General features: G+C 38.3%; 1 protein-coding gene across 1 annotated transcript; it reads left to right on the plus strand.

The window, feature by feature from the left end:
• Window positions 1-181: 181 nt before the first annotated feature.
• On the plus strand, window positions 182-17075 carry LOC117405634 (interleukin-1 receptor type 2-like). The gene is made up of 12 exons (XM_034008830.3): window positions 182-285; window positions 5638-5722; window positions 6156-6399; window positions 6673-6850; window positions 7126-7300; window positions 7866-7925; window positions 8442-8571; window positions 9711-9856; window positions 10756-10815; window positions 11048-11183; window positions 14740-14885; window positions 15909-17075. The coding sequence occupies exons 1-12, from the start codon at window positions 268-270 to the stop codon at window positions 16034-16036; spliced, it is 1506 nt and encodes a 501-aa protein (XP_033864721.2). The 5' UTR covers window positions 182-267; the 3' UTR covers window positions 16037-17075.
• The last annotated feature ends 3142 nt before the right edge of the window (window positions 17076-20217 follow it).

Consider the following 20217-nt stretch of genomic DNA (forward strand, 5'->3'; position numbering starts at 1 on the left):
TAGCATATATTCTTACATGTAGGTCTCCCAAAGCACAACATATTTATCAATCAGTCAAAAAATCTGACTTCATGTATATTTCAGCAAACCATCTCTCTATCAATGGAGACAGCACAATATTTCAAAGTCCAGCTGATTGAGAAATGCACAGGAATTTCCGCTCATTTAGGGCTATATAAATGTCAGAGGCTGTGAGAATGCCTCAATATCACTGTGAGGATCTCAAATAAGGAACTTTTAGAGGAGGCTGTCCTGATTCTTTTAAACATGCTACTGTGTGATAAGGTAAACAAATATTTTATTCAATGTAATTTCATTTGGGTGCTTTTTTCTGTTGAGGGGCAGCACTGATAAAAAAAAACAAAAAACAAAAAAATCGACAATAGATTGTGTATATGTATGTGGATAGTTAATGTTACATCAGGTTATGCTGAGTTTTTTTAAACACAGGATTTGTGTATATATATTTAGAGAGAGAGAGCTTTTTAGTATAGTTTTGTAACATGGTGTTTTTCTGTTTATGAATTACTTCTAATATGAAATATATACATATCATTTGGACAGTTACCCTAAGTTTCAATAGTTATAGATATTATATTGTAGTTATAGCCTTCAGAAGTAATATTGCTGTCCTCCTTGCCTTTGTGCTGCAGTGTTCTCCTTTTTCTTGGCTATTATTATTATTATTATTATTATTATTATTATTTGTTTATTTAGCAGACGCCCTTATCCAAGGCGACTTACAGAGACTAGGGTGTGTGAACTATGCATTAGCTGCAGAGTCACTTACAACAACGTCTCACCCATAAGACGGAGCACAAGGAGGTTAAATGAAATGTTCAAGGTCACAAAGTGAGTGAGCCGGGATTTGAACCGGGGACATTCCGGTTACAAGCCTTAGTATAAACATGCTTATAAAAGGCATTATAAATACTGCACGGCTTTATTTGTCTAGAAAATTACAGAAGTCAGTTTTGAAATACATGACTGCATATTAACAGTCTGCAATTATTTAGACATTCAGTGGAACAGAGTATACAGAGCTACGCGTCAATCTCACGACAGACGGCTGCGATGGCAAATTTCTTTGTAAACACAGTTGTGATTGTTTTAATATATCTTTTTATCCATATGTCCAGGGTCAGCAATAAACTTAGGGATTGCTCCACCAATAATGTCACGTTACACCACTGAATGTACATGTAATGCATTACTGTAATCTGATTACGTTTTTCAGCAACTTATAACTGTAACGGTTCCTTTTTCAGATAACGAAATATGGTAAAGCATAACATTTTATGTGAAAAAACATACATCATGTTACATAAAACAAACGGCTAATGCATGACATGGAAATCAGAAAGCACTTTAACAGTGTGTGTCAAAAAAGAAGCTAATAAATAAATAACCCGCAAAATGTAAATTGCGCATGAAAAGTAACTGTTTATAACTGTTACATTTCAAGTAGTAAGTTAGTGTAACTAGTTATAATTTTATTCAAGTAACTGGTAACCAGGCCCGGATTAACCAGAGTGCACTACATGCATTTGGGGCCCCCAGCTCAAGGGGGCCCCTGACCACCAATGATAAAAATATATATATATATATACAGTACATGTAAGTAGTGCGAAAAAAAGAGCTTGTCAGCAAAGTGCCTGAAGTGAGCAACGCTTTCAAAGGTGAATGTTACGGGGGAGTGGTTATTGTACTCGTCTTCAGCTGGTGCTGTCCTGATTCGTGTGCAAAGAGCATGCGTTAAAGTGACAAAAAAAAAAAAAAAAAGGAAAGCATATGTGGAAGCATTCAAATAAAGTTCAAATCGTTTTTGGTGCTTGAGTGTTTTGTGCTGAGAAAGCTGTTCATTTATTATTATTATCCTGATTATTATTATTATTATTATTATTATCCTGATTATTATTATTATTATTATTATTATCCTGATTATTATTATTATTATTATTATTATTATTGGGTCGGGGGTCGGTTATGGTAGTGCACAGGGCCCGCTGTAGTTTAATCCAGCACTGCTTGTAACTCTAAGAGATTACTTTGACTTTCCCCAACACCGATTGTCCAGCATCCCACGTTTGTATTAAAGTTTAGGCACATCCATTACTGTACTGCAATATATGTGAGAGGGAAAGGCAACTGTGGATCTGTTTTCTAGGCTTCAATCAAAGGGGAGATAAAGCAGGCATTGAGTTCCATCAGACATCATGACACACTGTATTGTTCTCTCATTTTGATTGCTGGTTGGTATGTTGTTAAGCGGTCCTGTATTGATATGCATTAACTGTAATGCTATAAATACAGTTGTTCTACGCTAACAACAGCTATAAGGCTAATTGTTAAGGGGCATTGAGTCACAGTTCTTATAGTTTTGTTACTTGATATATTTTAAAGTCGCTGTAATGATAGAAGCATCATATTTAAATTCGAATCCTAGCGTACAGTAAGTTCCACAATGCCAATCAAAATCATCAATTAACAAACATTCTAATAGTACTTCTTATTTTGCATAACTGCATGAAAAACAACTGACAACACTTCTATGACAGACAAACTAAAGATGTATTAGAGACTCCAATCAAATATATGTGTATATGAAAAGGTATTTATAAGTTCAGCTGAGTTTGCACGAGAAAACACAAATACCATTAGTGATTGGTCTATTATATATCTGAACATCAGCACATGACGCTGCCCTAAAATTTGTAACCATATTCCATCAAGGACCTCACTTCACTGTATTTCTTAACTAGGGAAGGTAATGGTGGTGTAACATCAGCAGGGATAATATCATTTATAAGAATAGTAGTTTCTAGATCCATGTGGCAGGTGCAGGAATGCAGCAGTGATCAATGAACAGACAGACAACGGTAATCCAGGTGCAATGATATTTTATTTGTAAATCCAATGGTCTGGTGACACAAAACACAATTAACAAGCAATCACCAGTCCACAGTGTGCGTGCTCTAGTGCTCGTGGTGCAAATACAGTTTATCGTGAAACAAAGTGCAGTGTTGTCCGGGTTTAGTGCTGGCCTTTAGCGACAGCTCCAGATCGTGTTAGCCGTCTAATAACACTATGTAACACAATTTTTGTTCCTGGTAGTAAGTGTTATTTCCTAATTGCTTATGCCTCAAAAGTATAGAAAATGGCTATTATTCCCCACAAACTTTGCTTTTGTGACCAGGACAGTGATATTTTGAAATTTACCTATTTCCAATGAGAAAACGGGCGAATTTGTGTCTTTTCGTTCACATAAAGTCAGAAAAAAACAACATATGAATCCAAATTAACATGTATTTATACTAAAGTAATACAAAAATGACTACAAAAGATTTAGAACTGAGTAGTTTTTCGAGATTTACGATTATACTGTAAATCACTTTCACGAATCAGCCCCCAAATGTAGTCTCCCATCATGTTCTCGTTATACTGTCCTTGGTAGCGGCGTTCAAAGTCCAGTATATCCTGGTGGAAGCGCTCGCCTTGCTCCTCCGAGTACGCTCCCATGTTCTCCTTGAATTTATCAAGATGAGCATCAAGGGATATGGACTTTGAGGGACATCCTACAGCCCATTGTGCCGTAGTTCTTCACCAGAGTCTCAACCAGCTCCACATAGTTTTCGGCCTTGTGATTGCCCAGGAAGCCTCGAACCACTGCGACAAAGCTGTTCCAAGCCGCTTTCTCCTTACTAGTGAGCTTCTTGGGGAATTCATTGCATTCCAGGATCTTCTTTATCTGTGGTCCGACGAAGACACCGGCTTTGACCTTTGCCTCAGACAGCTTAGGGAAGAAGTCTTGAAGGTACTTGAAGGCTGCCGACTCCTTATCTAGAGCTCTGACAAATTGTTTCATAAGGCCCAATTTGATGTGCAGTGGTGGCATCAGCACCTTCCGGGGGTCCACCAGTGGCTCCCACTTGACGTTGTTCCTCCCCACAGAGAACTCGGTCCGCTTGGAAGGGTCCACCATGCAGAAGTAGCAGTTGCTTGAGTGGTCAGTGGGTTCCCGCCAAATTCTTGGGATAGCGAACTTCATGGCTCTCTTTTCCTCGCTGTACCATCCTACAAAAATACATTTATTTCACCCCTGACTAATGTGTAAGAGATTCTCGCAACATTTTTCATATATGATATATTTTTTCAATAACATTGAAAATTGTAAAACATTTTAAAATTAAAAACTTTTACAATTTTAAAAATTTTAACAAATTTTATAACATAAAATTCCGAGCAACAATTGTCCATCTTACCTTCCAGAGTTTTTTTGCAGTGCTCGCAGGTGAAATGAGGTGCCCAGGGTTTGTCTTGATCCCCGACAGGCATGCCGAAATATGCCTTGTAGGCCTCACACATCTTAGCAGATGCTTCCACGGAGTACTTTTTCGCTCTTGTCTTGATAAATTGGCCGCAGACATAGCAAAATGCGTCTGCCGGATGCTTGCAGCCTCTTGATGCCATCTCAGAAAAATGCAGATATGTATCCACTTAGGCAGCTGGAACTAAACTGAACTGGTGGGCTTAAGGCCCCTGTATTTATACTACTATTTATATTACTGGAAAGTTCTAGAAGTTACTCCAAGTTTACTCAGCACTGAATCTATCTGGAATGTTCTGGAAAATAGCTAAATTTCAAAATATCACTGTCCTGGTCACAAAAGCAAAGTTTGTGGGGAATAATAGCCATTTTGTATACTTTTGAGGCATAACAATAACACTTACTACCCAGGAACCAAAAAGGGTCGGGAGAGAGATTTATCACCAAGAATCATTCTGTCTCTGTCACAATCCGTCACTGTATATATAATTAAAATACATCTTAGGGTTGACTGGCCATATCAACAATCTTTATTCAGGATCTTTCAGATTGAAATGCAGGTGGTGTGGAATGCCCCTTTAATGTCCTCCTCGTTTCGTATATCAGTGTAGTTGCTAAGTTATTGTTCAGGGGGCTCATCATTTCAGAACTGAGAAATAGTTTTTCCTCTTGTCTTTCCTGACACACTACGTTACCAACACCACGTATTTATACATTGCTGTCTGCTGCTGTTGGGGGCTCTCTACAGCGTAACACACTGTGACATTTCTACTTAGGCTTCACATGTCTATTTACATACAGGGCCACATCTGAATGTTCCAGGAACATTTTCTAACACTAATAAACCAATTGGTAACAGTTTGTGTGTCTCTAACTACAATGTAATTACACTGTAATTAGTATTATTATTGTTTATTTAGCAGACGCCTATATCCAAGGCGACTTACAGAGACTAGGGTGTGTGAACTATGCATCAGTTGCAGCGTCACTTACAACAACATCTCACCCAAAGACGGAGCACAAGGAGGTTAAATGACTTGCTCAGGGTCACACAGTGAGTCAGTGAGTGAGCCAGAATTTGAACTGGGGAACTCCTAATTGCACATTAGGTTATATATATTATAAATACACAACCGCTGTGTATGTGGTGTAATGAACCATGTTGCATTGTAAATACACCACCATATACATGTAATAACTATGCTATTGCAGTGTCATTATAATGTAAAGACTGTGTACTGTCAAGTGTTATCAATTTCTTTTCGCTTGCTATTGATCATGTGACTTGTTCCTCTTGTTCACCACCCCAGGAGAAAGCAGCTGCTTGCATAACCATCATAGCTTCATGGATAACTACTGTGCATGCCTTCAGACTCCCTCAGCTTCCCAAAGAAGGTATGTATGTAATTTCCTGACACAGGGAGGTGAAGGAGTTCCAACCAGAGAAGCTGAAAGCAAAAAAGCAACCACATCTAAAATGTATTTTTAAAGTTATTTCATAAATTGTTTATTTTTTTTTAATGTAATATTAAAATAAGAAAACCATTTAAAATCTAATTCCATATTTCAAATGACACTTATATTTAAAATTTAAAATAGTTACATTTGAAAGCCAAATAAAACTAAATGAACAAAACACATGGTCATTATTTTTGTTTATACAGTAAATCAGTAAAAACTGTATCAGTTTTACTCGCCCTGTGGCAGCAGTACTGGAAATGTTTTAACCGTGCATATTTACCTGTTATTAAAACACAGAAAATGTTTATTTTCAGCAGTAAAACTTGTGCATCAAACAACCGGTCTATTGTCTCTGTTTAACATTTAGATCAATGTCAGCAACTGCAGCAAGGTGGAGGACCTTTATATACCATTCAAGGAGAGGCTGTAGTACTCAAATGCCCATCTCCAGAATTCCTGAATCTGAACTTGGCAGCAGATCACGGTTTCAGTTTGAATTGGGTTTATGAAAAGGACAAACCAGATGAAGGGCGAGTTGAAGCTCAGGATGACTTGCTGTGGTTCTTGCCTGCATTAGTTACAGACTCTGGAGATTACGTTTGCATTTTAAGGTCGGTTTTGATAATGTGTTTATGTGTACATTACCCGTCAGCATGTAGTGGGGTGAAGTATTGCAGAATGACTTGAAGGACATTTATTCTTCATTGAAAGTGATTGTAGTGAACAAAATAATTCCATAAATCTCACCTGTCATGCACTTCCATTCACAATATAGGTCTCAGTATGAAAGAAACACATTATAGCAAAACTATCTTCATTTTAAAGCATGATATCTCATAGTAGGTCAATAGTACTGTCATTAACCATAATTGTTTCTATTGCAGGAATGCTTCATACTGTATTGAAACAACCCTCTCTGTAAAGGTATATGAAGGTAAAAGTAACAACCGTGAAAATATTGCTTACCCAAACATGGCTCTCTCCAGTGTTGATAAGATCATTTGTCCTGATTTAGATGAGTTTGTGAAAACTACTGGAACTGTGGAGTTGAAATGGTACAAGGTAATTTTTTTTTCATCCATACCTTCAAAAACTGTAATGAAAAAAAAAGTCTTTGATGTGATATCATGTAAGGGATTGTCCCATATGGTTTTAAATGTATGACGCAGTGACTTTAATTCTGCTGGCCTTGTAGTTAGTGCAGGGAAGGTAGGGCCTGCAGAGCAGTGGACAGTAAGAATATAATGAACAGATAACAAGGGATTAGATTTCAGTGCAAAACTGAGCTCAGCTTCTTTAAACGTTTTTGTAACATTTACGGCCTTCATTTTTTTCAGGAATTTTTCCCTTTGTCATTCGTTGAAGGAAAACACCAGTATAACAGGGGTGATAGGTTTCTACTCATTCGAGATTTAACTGCTGGAGATGAAGGATACTACACCTGTGAACTAACATTTCCTTACAAAAACACCCAGTATAAAGTTACAAGGACAATTCACTTACAGATTACAGGTAACTAGCAGTAAATCCAAATGATTACCAAAAGAGCTACATCTGGTACTGCATTGACTGTTGTCATGCATTGCAAAAGGCCTTATAAAACATGGCTAGGGTCCCCAGTGGCACCTATTAGAGGCACGGAATGCAGTCATGTGATCATGTGAACAGGAGCTTGCAAGTTCAAATCACAGTCGTGCTGTTGACAGCCTTGTCTAGGGACCCATTGGGACCACTGCAGTGTCCTAGGCTACTGAGGAATTACCTGAGGACCTATTTCAAATTAGGGAGAACTCTGCGGTAAAATAAACAAACAAGCAAAAAAGTTGCAGAATGCTTAAGCACATTTCCAGTGTCATAACATGAAATAGTTCTAAAAATGACATACACTGTCTATGAAATTAATCGAATCAAACATGAAAATGTTAAGCTCTCAACTGATTCTTTAAAATTATCAGCTATATTGAGCAATGGCTTTTTACAAAATAACAAATTGGATGACAGCCTTCATGTAAACTCGATTACACTATATACAAACACAGAAATGAACTGAAAAAGTAACCAATTCTGCTGTTTACAGCTGCGCACACCAGACCAAAGATAATCGACCCCTTGAACAGCACCATCGAGGCTGCTCTAGGTAAGTAAACGAAAATATGAAATACAATAAAACTGCCTGCACATATGGAAGCCTGTCATAGTAAAACACAGGTAAGTGTGGTACAGAATATGGATGGTAAATCATGGTAAAGCACTGCAAATGCAGTAAATGAGCACGAGAAAAAAGCATATCAAACGGCAAAACAAAGTATCCAAAACACCTGATAATAGGAATAAGAGGATAAGAGGATGTGTGTCCAGAAGAGGTTGGCCAATGAAGTGTTTATTGTGCCATGTATTATTGAGATAGCCCTTTTCAACTCATTTTATTGTGTTCATTTTTACTTTCCTCAATTAAACCTGGCCTAAAGGAAATAAGCAAGACTTTACTGTTGTTGCAGTTTATTTTTTGTTGTTTTCCAGGATGTCTTTACACTTTCACTCTTTTGACTGAGTTAAAGCCAATTTAAAAAATATTCTCAAAGCCTTGGATATAACACCTTTAACAGATTTTGTTGGTGATAAATAAACGATGTATTGTATATTTGTATTACAGGGTCCAGACTAATCATACCTTGTAGAGTTTTCCTTGGACTGCGATCAAAACAATATTCTTATGTGACATGGCTGGCTAACAACTCGTACATTGACCTCCCCAGCGAAAGAGTCAAAGAAGAACATGACTAGTACGTTTTGGTTTTAACTGCCACTAAGATTTACTTGCAATGGCCTAGAGGAATAGCTCTATGAAACCCTGCAGTTTCCGTTTGAGCTTTTATGCGTTTCAGAGCAAAGCTGGCACATAATGAGAAAGAGACTATTCAGCATTACAAACACTTACTTAAATTAACTTTCACCAACAAATGGTTCAAACTTCACACTGAGAAAAAAAGAAAAAACATAGCAAAACTGGTCTATCCAAAGTGTTTGTGGGATTCTAGGAAGACCACCATGATATTTAATCTATATCATTTGAATAATAATGTTAAATGACAGTCGTAAGCTACATTCTCTTCCATATTGAGATGTGGCCTTGTTGGCAGTTTGTTTGCATCGTTTTATTTTAAGGGCCACTATTTTAGTTTATTAACTGTGAAAAAAAATGCTGTTCATTTTGAGCTACGGGTTATACATTAAGATCTTCATAAGCTAATGTAACAAGCAGTGTTGTGTGATGCACTGCTGTGACGGATTCTGTTTCCTGTCGGTGAGATGAGGTTAACGAGCCAGGCTATTCTGCATTGTGGTTAAGGCACCCGCTAATAAAAACCTGATTTAATTTGCTAAACATTACTACAGTATAATCGACTGGGACATGATAATCCATAGGGCTCTGATGTTTGCAGTTTTAGCTGGCCTATTACAGTATATATTAACAATTAACAGAAAAAGAAACAATCTATATTAACATGTGTATTAGCTGGTTGGTAATAGTTAATAGGTGGCCCTTAAAATAAAGTGTGTCCTTTTTTAGTTTAGAAATAGGTTAAGTATTTACTAACTGTTAACACTAAATGAGCAGCATTTGTAAAAATGATAGTAAGCAAGTTTGTATCAGTTAATAAACTAAAAGTACCCCCTAAAATAGATCCAAAAAAATGTACAGCAAGCCTAAACTGTGTGGCTGCATTATTCCCTTTGTCCAGTAGGGGACTCTCTGCATCTTTTCATTGACTTAAGTGGGACATTTCCTACATACCCATAATAATTCATATCAATTCAAGTAAATAGATTGTCATATTAATTTGATATTTAAAAGTATTATTTTATTTCAAACAATAGTAACAAAAGATCTTATAAAACAAATGTCTTTCTTTTTTTTAAGTTTGGTCGAAGAAACTGATGGCAATTATGTTGAGATAGAGCTGACTTTTAATGAAGTTTGTGAAGAGGATCTCAGTACAGAATACAAGTGTGTTGTATGCAGTGGCTATGGATGCCATGAATCAACTGTGCAGATTACACTTGCAGGTAAGATAGGAATAGTGACCTCAGGGTTTTGCATAGCATAACAGGATTCTGTAGTTTATTATGATATCACAGAACAACTTGATGGAATTCACTGCAACTCATCTATTGTTCTGTATATTTAGCATGGTTAGGGCTGCAGTGAATAACACGGATACAGTGGTGTCAAGAGTATATGGTGATATCATAAACCACAATAATAAACACCAAGCTCCACAATGCCAATTTGAAGTCTCTAGTCTCAGACTCTTGTCTCAGACTCTAGTCTCAGTCTCTAGTCTCTAGTCTCATACTCTAGTCTCAGTCTCTAGTTTTAGACTCTAGTCTGTTGTAGGTATGTTTTCACAAGGTTTATATAGAAGACAGTTGTCTTTGTTGTGTTCTTGTCTTACTGATGAATGATTCTCTGGTCTTTTATTGTGGGAATTTCAAAACAGGGTGACATTTTCAGTGCTTGGAATTTTAAAAAAATAAAAACAACAGTTTAAAAGACACACACTGAGTGCCATCACACTGCTTATGTAAAATTGCCTATTTATGATTTTTTAATTTTTTTTGGGATTATAGTACTTGTCCATATATTATATAGTTAAATCAGTAATAGGCCAAAAATTTAACTGTTTCCCCTACTTTGAGAAAAATGGTGTCCACACTCAGTCATGTTCACAATATATCCAGAAACAAGAAAGCACAATTTAGCATTATAGAGTAAAGCCCAGATTTACAGGGGTTTTTGTGATATCAAGGCTTACGCAGCCTGGATTTAAATCCATAACCTTCCTATTGTTTTAATTGAAGGTAATCCAATATAATGGCTGGAATTGTCTTTATTATGTTTGTAATTTCAATAAACATTTAACATAGTCTTTAGGACCACTAATAGTAATTTCTCCCTTTTACAGCAGGCCAACCCATACCAAGAATAACCTATCCTTTGAACAGCACTATTGAAGCTGTTGAAGGCAAGTACTTTTTTTTTTTTTTTTTTTTTTTTAAAGAAACATGTAAATAAGCAACAAGTATTGTTGAATTTTCATTGTGTTTTATGTTTTTTTTGCTAATGTGACATATGTATATGGCATTTTTTTGTTTGTTTTAGAACCAAATAAAAAATGTAAGTAGCTTCAAACTGCATTTTCATATTTTTGCTGACCCATACATTTTGTATGATGGACATTTTGTTTTTACCTGTAGGCTCCAGTCTAATTGTACCATGCAGAGTGTTTACTGTGATCAAATCAACAGCTACTACTGAGATCTCATGGCTTGCAAATGGCATAAAGATTGAAGACTCTCAAATGAGCAACCGAGTTTCTCAAGGACCACAGCTGTAAGTATTTTTAGCAGCCAACATATATAAGGTTGGTATAGAGTTGCTCAGGGTATATCCACACATGCCGTGACTTATCTTGTTGTCACAGAGTACTGAATAAGCTATATGGAACACAGTGACTCACTAAAAATGCTTCTAGAACGTGGTCAATTACCTGAGTGTTAATATCCCCAAGTGATACAAGGCTGAAAGAATGAAGCCTCTTAAACACATAGCTGAGTTAATTACTATGTGATATTGTGGCAATGTGCCCCGCCCCTGTGTGCATGTTTGTGTTGTATGTTGCGTGTGGTGTGTTAAATGTTGGTGTATTGTAGTTGGTACACGGGATATAAATGGGTGTGTGCAGCAAGAGGACTTAAATTGTATAATTATATTTAGGCACGGGATTTAAAGTATGTAATAATATGTGAGCACGGGGTTGCACGTAATGAATTCACGTGCTGGGATTCAAGTGAATAATTAATTGGTAATTGAATCCCAGCACAACAGTATATATAGATGCACGTTTGACTCACTCTGGGTTGGGTGTTCGTGAGTGGAGAACGGGTGAGAGAGAAGGAGAAATAAAAGCTAAAGTAAAGAATAACAATTGCTACAGCGTGCTGGAAGTGCCAGCACGGTACTTGTTTAAACGTTCGTCCGCTTGTTTTGTGTGTTAGTGAGTTTTGTTTATATATTTATTTTGGCGTAAGTGCCGTGTCCTGTTTTTTGTGTTCTCTTGTTTTGTTTATTAAATGCTGAGCACAACCAAGTGCTCAGCTTCACCAACCTCGCTGTCTCTGTCTGTCTGTTTCTTCCGGGTCTGACGTGTCACCACTCAGCCAGCCTTGTGACAGATATGCACACATGAGCATAAGTAATGTCCTCTATTTGCCTTTGTGTTCCATATATGGTTTGCTCTGTAACAGTACAAAATTTCAGCACTCTACTTCGGCTAGATAAGCCACAACATTTGTGGATATATCGCAAGACAAGCGAGGCTTGTGAGAACATTGTTATGCTAATGAACAGTAAGGATTGTTCTTACACATTTAAATATGATGTAACCACTCTGTGATCACATTAAATGCACATATTACACACAAATAATTTTCATATATACTACTTAAGCGATAGTGCCCGTTGATGAAGGCTCTACTGTGTGGTAGTTGACCGCGACTGGAGTTCTCTTTCAATTCGAAGACGACCACCAACATACTTACGGGATATGCCTGCCATAGCTAGGTATTCACTGAGCATTTTATATCAGAGCTGCCGATTGGCCCCTCCATGGGGTGACGTCCTCGGTCCCGCCCAGGGATTAAACAGTCAACCTGCGGAGACCATTTTCTCTTTTTCCTCTCACCTACGATAAGGTAAGTTTCTGTGTTACTGAACTGAGTGTGTTTTTGAAAGAGCTTTTCCAAGTCGACTGCAGTTCCCCTGCATTCATGCTGAAAGCTGGCTTGCCGCTTTAGTGGAATCAGCGGCTCTAACTCTTAGCTTCTTTCTGCTCCTTTCCTCACAGCCTGCCTCGCTTGCGTTGCAGGCTGTCTGTTGTGTGTGAGAGACTGCCTGTGCAGTATTGATTTAGGAGGGTGTGTGTGGGCTGTCTTTTCAAGCCTACACTCTTAGGGAGAACATCGTTCCTCCGCCAGGGCTAGGCTCTTCTGTATCCCTGCCGTTGAGTGATTCGCCGACTGCCATTCACGCAGTTTTGGCGAAATAAAAACAAGTATTATTGTGGACATGCTGTTGCCAGTCAGCCATGTATTTCCTCCACCGGGGCTGTGTTCTACCTGTCCCACTGCCGAATACACCTCGCGGTTAGAGTAGGCACCGCTACATTAGTTGTCCCCCGGTGCTTCGGTACCTCGGTGCATGCTCAGCCCTTGGTACTTCGCTGCCTCAGTGCGCATGGTGCTCGGTGCGTGTAGCGTCTCAGTGCACGCGGTACTCTGTGCACATAGTACTCGTGCGCAAGGTACTTCGGTACCTCGGTGCGCACGATACACAGTGTGCTCGGTGCACATAGCACCCTCGGTGCTCGGTACACTTGGTGCACGCGGTACCTCGATGCCCTCTGCCTGTAGACGGTGCTCCACTCCGCTGTAGGCTACGTGCTGCCCCGGTTGTGTGACTGAACGTAGTCCAGGCTAGACACCCTTGTCCAGTTGCTGGGATCAAGCCTGTGTGAAACAGCTCTCTCTCACGAGTTTTCTGGAGTTCAACTGCAATTTTATTGTTGGAAGCCGGCTTGCCACTTCCCTGGAATCAGAAACTCATTTTCTGTGAACTCAGCTATAAACGCTGCACAACTGCGCTGTGTTTACTCTTTTTCTTTCCAACAACCTACATCGTTTTGCGCTTGTAGTCTGCTTTTCTAACCTTACAGCACTCGCTGTTTTGCCGCCCCCTGCTGTGGAGTGGACTCCGCTGGATTGTCTCGGCCCGCCCTCTCGGTGCGCTTAAAAATCCAGTTCACCCGCGTTGCCATGGTGACTGTCCTATTTACCCTCACAGCTTTGCTGTTGTGGGCGTGTATGTGTTTTTTTCTTTTACTGCCTTGCAGTTTAATAAATAAATAAATAAATAAATAAATAAGCGTGAGAACATGTGCCACTCAAAATTAATCAAAAGTAATCACTGGTACTGGTATGTGTTTCTAAGCAAAGTTATCTTTATGCATACCTACTGTACCTACAGATTTCACGCTTATCTATAAGGATGCATAATTCTTGTACTTATATATTTCTTTATAATATAGATTTAACAAACTAAATGCTTTGTTTGACTGAAAAATTCAATCTGTTTAGTTCTCTCTCTACCCAATAACACCTTTGGGTGTCAGTTTCCTGTTACAATAGAAATGTACTTACTTAATTGTGGTTCTTTCTTAGCAAATATTATGACTATTAGTATTATTTATTTCTTAGCAGGCGCCATTATCCAGGGCGACTTACCATTGTTACAAAATATCACAGTACAAAATATCACATTGTAAAGTATCACATTACAGAATATCACATTATCTAATACAGATCATCCGTGGTTAGGTCGTTCCACTGCAGGGCAAGGGTGGAGAAGGAGCGGGCTCTGGAAATAATCCAGCATTTATTAGCTTGTAGTACTTAAATGGTAACTGCAGTACATGATTGTATTAAAAAATTGACTATATTTTACCATCTTGATTTGCAGCATACTGTACAGCCTAGTCAATTTCACAGAAAGAAAGTAAACAGATTATATTATGGACCCTGCTGTTAAATTCAAAGGTAAAGGCACATTTTGTACAGAGAAAAAACTCATTTTTAACAAGATACAACTAGAAAGGAACTACACAGGACAGTTGTTCCCTACTATTTTTATACCATTGCAATTGTTTTATTCATTTCCAAAGATTACCCATTGATTTTGCACTTGCTTCAGAATGGGGAGCAGCAGTATGCGTTGTTCTGAAAAGTAAATGCATACTCATTTACTTCAAAGGTGTTTTGCAGGTTTCTCCAACCTGGAGGTGAAAAATCACTAAAGTAATAAAGAAATATGTCTTTGTCTCTTGAATTTACAGCGTGCTTAGAGAACATGAAGCAGATTACATTGAGGTGAAGCTGGTTTTTAATGTAGTACGAGATGAGGATTTCGGCACTGAGTTTAAGTGCGTTGCAAAGAACAGTCAGGGATCCCACGAATCGTCTGTGCAGATCAATTTAGCAGGTAGGCTGATTATACAAACCCTCTTCATAAGAAACTCTCCTTCATTTATCTTTTTTTTGCTGTGAATTGAATGCCAATAGCCTTTATACAAGTTTCCTGTGGTAATTTTGCAGTTTTATCATGCCTTTCCCATGCTTATTCTATGTGTTTACCATAATTTACCTTGGTTTGACATGTAATATAATTTACAGTTCCTTTCTGGGCTTTACAATTATTACCTGTGCTTGACCATGCTTTATTACACTTTGCAATGCTTTTCTATGCTGAACTTTAATAAGCGTGGCTACAGTCAGGCACAATAAGAGCATCCTCTCACAGCTATGTGTACACCGTAAACACCCCCTAACATACAGTCCTATGCCTCTCTCAAGCAGGACTGGACTACCAGAATTGGTGTTTTTGTGTTATGAGTTAAAATCCACTGTGGCTAAGTTGAGAGACCAAACTCATTTCACTTGTGTATGGAGTCATATCAGGCCACCCAGCCACCCACACATGCATACTTCAAATATTTTCTGGCACTTACTGTTAGGAGAGTAAGCTCATTATTTATCACTGTTAAGCCCATTGAAACATTATCCAGGGCGACTTACAATTGTTACAAGATACCACATTATTTTTACATACAATTACCCATTTATACAGTTGGGTTTTTTTACTGGAGCAATCTAGGTAAAGTACCTTGCTCAAGGGTACAGCAGCAGTGTACCCACCGGGGATTGAACCCACGACCCTCCGGTCAAGAGTCCAGAGCCCTAACCACTACTCCACACTGCTGCCCATTCATCTTTTTCTGACAACTTTTGAAGCAGCTTATTGTAGGGGACATTTACCAATTTTCATCAAAGGAATAGTTCAAGCCTCAGTATCTAACCCATCTCAGTTTTAGCTCTCAGTCTTTAAAATGTCCCCCACAGTGAGTTGTTTGAAAGTTTACCAGACAGTAGCCTCGTGTGACATGTCCTCTGAATACAGCTTGCGGATATCAATTCATGTTTTCTTTCTGTCTTTTTGTTCACACAGATTCCAGTTCCACGTGTGTCATAGTAGGATTTTTTGGGACACTCAGCTTTCTCATAGTTGTTTGCATATTTATGAGCAATTTTTTCAAACCACGCTGTAAAAAAGATTATGTCTTGACTAAATCATAGGTATATTTCACCAGCTATGTGAACACTGTATACCTTGTTTTCTATTTTAAACATTTTTTATTAAAATAGTACTCAATTAAACAATCTGAAGCTCAATGAAAGAAAGCCAATTCACTGAGCTGTGCCGATTGTTATTTGCCACTGGGATTGAGTTGAAAGCAATTCCAATTCATTTCCCTTTTTTGCATTCATTTAAATCTAATAATCTAACAGCCAATTAACAAAAGCCTTGAAGAAGAAGGGACACCGATATATTTAGTCCTGTTTTTAAGCTGTGTGTTTGATGAATGTATGTAGCATATCACTGTACGACCAAGAACCTTCATAGTAATGACATTGTTTCCCATCTTTTCACTATAAATCTTTGTGTTTTATTCTGCTGTAAATTCAAAGCTTTCAGTCCACTGTGTGTAGAACAGTTTTGTTTAAATACTGTTTTCCATTAAAACAATATTCTGGTTTTAAACTGTCTTATGGTTTTAATATGTATACACTTACACCATCATTTACCCCTATGATATGTAGCCCATACTTTTGTGCAAATGGTCTGACTGACCCTTCCATAACTGATTAATTTGTCTAGAATGTGGTTTTCTTCAATATACTGCATATAAACTGCATCGTTTTGTCAAGACGATTATCAATTTCAGTCCTAATGAGAGACAGAAAATCTCTTCGCCACTGATAGTAGGCACTTAGTTTTTCAGGTGCTTTCATATACAAGATAGATTACACATTATTTATTAGACATTGAAACTAAGTTAATATTTCCAAGAGAAACGATGCAAGTCTCTTCATTAAAAGTAAGAAGCTGTTTGAGTATACAGTACTGTGTGAACATACTTGTTACAACATTGTTATAACCTATTCCATCTCATAGTTCAAAACAACACACTTAAAGGTCTGCACTTTTTGATGAATGCGAAAATAACCTGTTGGTTTCCTTTGTAACGTGTTTTGTAACTGTTTGTACCATAGGCCCTTGATGTAAATGCATTTTGTTTTGATGGAATCAATAAAGTTTGATATTAATATGAAATTGTCCTGGACTGTTGTTGGTTTCAAAAAAGTTGTATGCATTTCTGGAAGGATGGGGGTATTCACTGACACGGGAGACAGAAGATGATATTGGAAAACAGCGCACAGGTTCTACGCTCGGTTATTCTTTATACACTGGGGTGGCCAAGGTTCCCTGTATTTCTACACACGCCCCCTCGGGTACGTAATAATTTATTTGAATTCTTGTTTTATTTGTTTGAGGCGGGCTGTCTTCCTCAGCCATGCTTGCCTGTTTCGTCCTCTCTGGTCTTTGTTTACACTGGCGTTCTCAGCCATCGTCTCTGGGTATTCCCAATCACAGCGACCCGAATGCATAACCAAGCGCAGTACTTATGGGCCGAGCAATCCCCCAAGGCCCGCCTCTCAGCCACTCTGAGAGAGGGAAAGCCAACACACCCTCTTCCCCACCTCTCTGTGTCACTGCCATTACTGACAGGCGGATCTTACAAGGTTGTTATCCAGTTCCAAGTGTTGAGGACTGCTGTGTCTGTAGTAATGCAAGCAGTTATTCTCCAGATGTTGGCTGGTCAGTTTTTCTTCACAAATAGGATTGCCACCTCATGAACTCAAAAATAAGGAACAGAACCCCCTCCCCCCCCATGTATTATATATAACATTAGTTCCAGGGCACTTTTATAGATTCTTGGCAATTCAAACAAATGTCAGGATTTCACACACATTCAATACAAACAAATTTCAGTGAAAAACCTAGAACTATGTGGAATTACAAGCTTGTAACCAGGAGGTCCCCGGTTCAAATCCCACCTCCGTCACTGACTCATTGTGTGACCCTGAGCAAGTCACTTAACCTCCTTGTGCTCCGTCTTTCAGGTGAGACGTAGTTGTAAGTGACTCTGCAGCTCATGCATAGTTCACACACCCTAGTCTCTGTAAGTCGCCTTGGATAAAGGCGTCTGCTAAATAAACAAATAATAAAGTTCCTCTTTAAAATAAATACCACAAAGCTATTGCACATTTCAAATGAAGCAGTGGACATGCAACCTGCCCTGGTTCCCGATGAAATTTCTGCTGACAGGAAGTCACATGCCAGAAAGAATTTGCTGCATAAAGCTAAAGATAAAAAAAAAAAAAAAGATATATTGATCTTCTTAAACACTCTGCATGTGCAAATCCTGATCAATTCTCAGCCTGAGTTTGTAAGTCTTTACAGAATCAGAATTGGTTGTCAAAATGACTAAGATATGTGCATTTAGAAATTGTTAGTAAAGTAGAAATGATTACTGATTTACAAATTGCTTATGATGAGCTAATAACAATGTGTCCAAACATGGATGGTACCAACATATATTTAATCTTTATTGGCAGCCATTAAGTTCTTTATTTCCTTTTCCATGCATATTTTTGGTTGCTTCTTGCAGCAGCAAGGAGAGGTTTGTCCTCCATGATCAAGGAGTGGAAGTCTGCACACCCCACATCAAAATAGAGGCTCACAAGGCGCTCACTTTTGATAAGCTCTACTGAACACCTGTTTCGGCTGTCGCTCCATTTCTTTTGCGAGGGACACCACAGTTGACGTGTGTATTGCCACCACTAAAAACTGAAACTGAGTTCAGAGATAATCCAAACCTCTCCAGTGAGCTGGTGATGCATTTTTTTTTAATTGCTTGATTCAGGAATAAAACCACTCTAGCTACATTAAGGGCAGCAGTGTGGAGTAGTGGTTAGGGCTCTGGACTCCTGACCGAAAGGTTGTGGGTTCAATCCCCAGTAGGGGACACTGCTGTTGTACCCTTGAGCAAGGTACTTTACCTAGATTGCTCCAGTAAAAACCCAACTGTATAAATGGGTTATTGTATGTCAAAATAATGTGATTTCTGTATAATGTGAAATAATGTATAATGTGATATCTTGTTACAATTGTAAGTCGCCCTGGATAAGGGCGTCTGCTAAGAAATAAATAATAATAATACTAGCTAGTTATTTCAATATTTAAATACAAATTGTGTAATGCAAATAATAACAGCAACACGTTCAATACATACCGGGCTTTGAAAATATTGTGATGAACTTTGTTCACCCATGTAAAATCCTTCTCCCATTCGTCTCTATATTTTTGCATCCGTTTTTTTTTTTTGAGGTGTTACCGAATTTGCATCGTGTCCGAAATCGGTCAGCTAGGTTACATGTTTCCATGGCTACATGGCTGACAGCGGCACACACCACCCAATAGGATTTAGAACTGCCTCGCGCTAGTCGATCCTTTTCGCGCAGTATTTGTAAAGTGAATAATTGTTAATCAAATGAACTAGACCTCCCATAATTACCTGCTAACTCTGAGATGCGTCTGGTTCCGGTATGAAGTTGGTGCTTCAGCAGAGTCGGAGATCTCTGACTTCTCATGCTTGAAAAATACATTTGGCTCAGTAGTGCAAAATACGGAACAAATTGCATTCCTTATCGATTTGAAACGGAATGCAACATTTTATCTACCAATATGGCACGATTCCGTATTATACGGAACGGGTGGTAACCTTTATTCACAAATGAGTTTATAATCTTTAATCTTTAGAAAGCTTTCTGACCTACTTTCATTCCTTTGCAGTTTAGCCTAGTCCTTGAATCTTCAGAGATGCAATTAGGAGGATGTTACATGTTTTGCACGCTAGTTTTCTAAGGTACAATATGGCTACTGTGATGGAGTGTGAAGAGGGTGGGGGAAACCACAATGGAACAGATTTAACAAGCTTTTAAGGATTTGGCTATTCCATTATTACTTTATAACTTGAATGTGTTAATGTATTTTGGTCTATAGCTCAAATGAATGCTACATTTTTTATAAGGTATAGGTCTTTTAGTCCTAGACTCTTCCCCACATGCGATTCTATTTGCATTTCAGAATGGTCAAAGTTACTGTAAGTACTGTATTACCACAAATAAACTTAAAAATATCTACTGGCTAGCCTGCTGATCTACTTCCAGCTTTGTAGTAGATGTGTATGTGCAGACTCACTTAGAATGCACCAGACTGCAGTGTACATGCAGGCTATTTCAGATACAGCACAGTTTAAATGTGAACCTGCACTAAAACACTCCCACGTCCAAAACCTCAAACTTCAGTTGTAACTAACAAAACCCAGATATTTCAAACTTGGACTATTGCC

Source organism: Acipenser ruthenus, chromosome 9, assembly GCF_902713425.1.
Source record: "Acipenser ruthenus chromosome 9, fAciRut3.2 maternal haplotype, whole genome shotgun sequence".
NCBI classification, from domain to species: Eukaryota; Metazoa; Chordata; class Actinopteri; order Acipenseriformes; family Acipenseridae; genus Acipenser; species Acipenser ruthenus.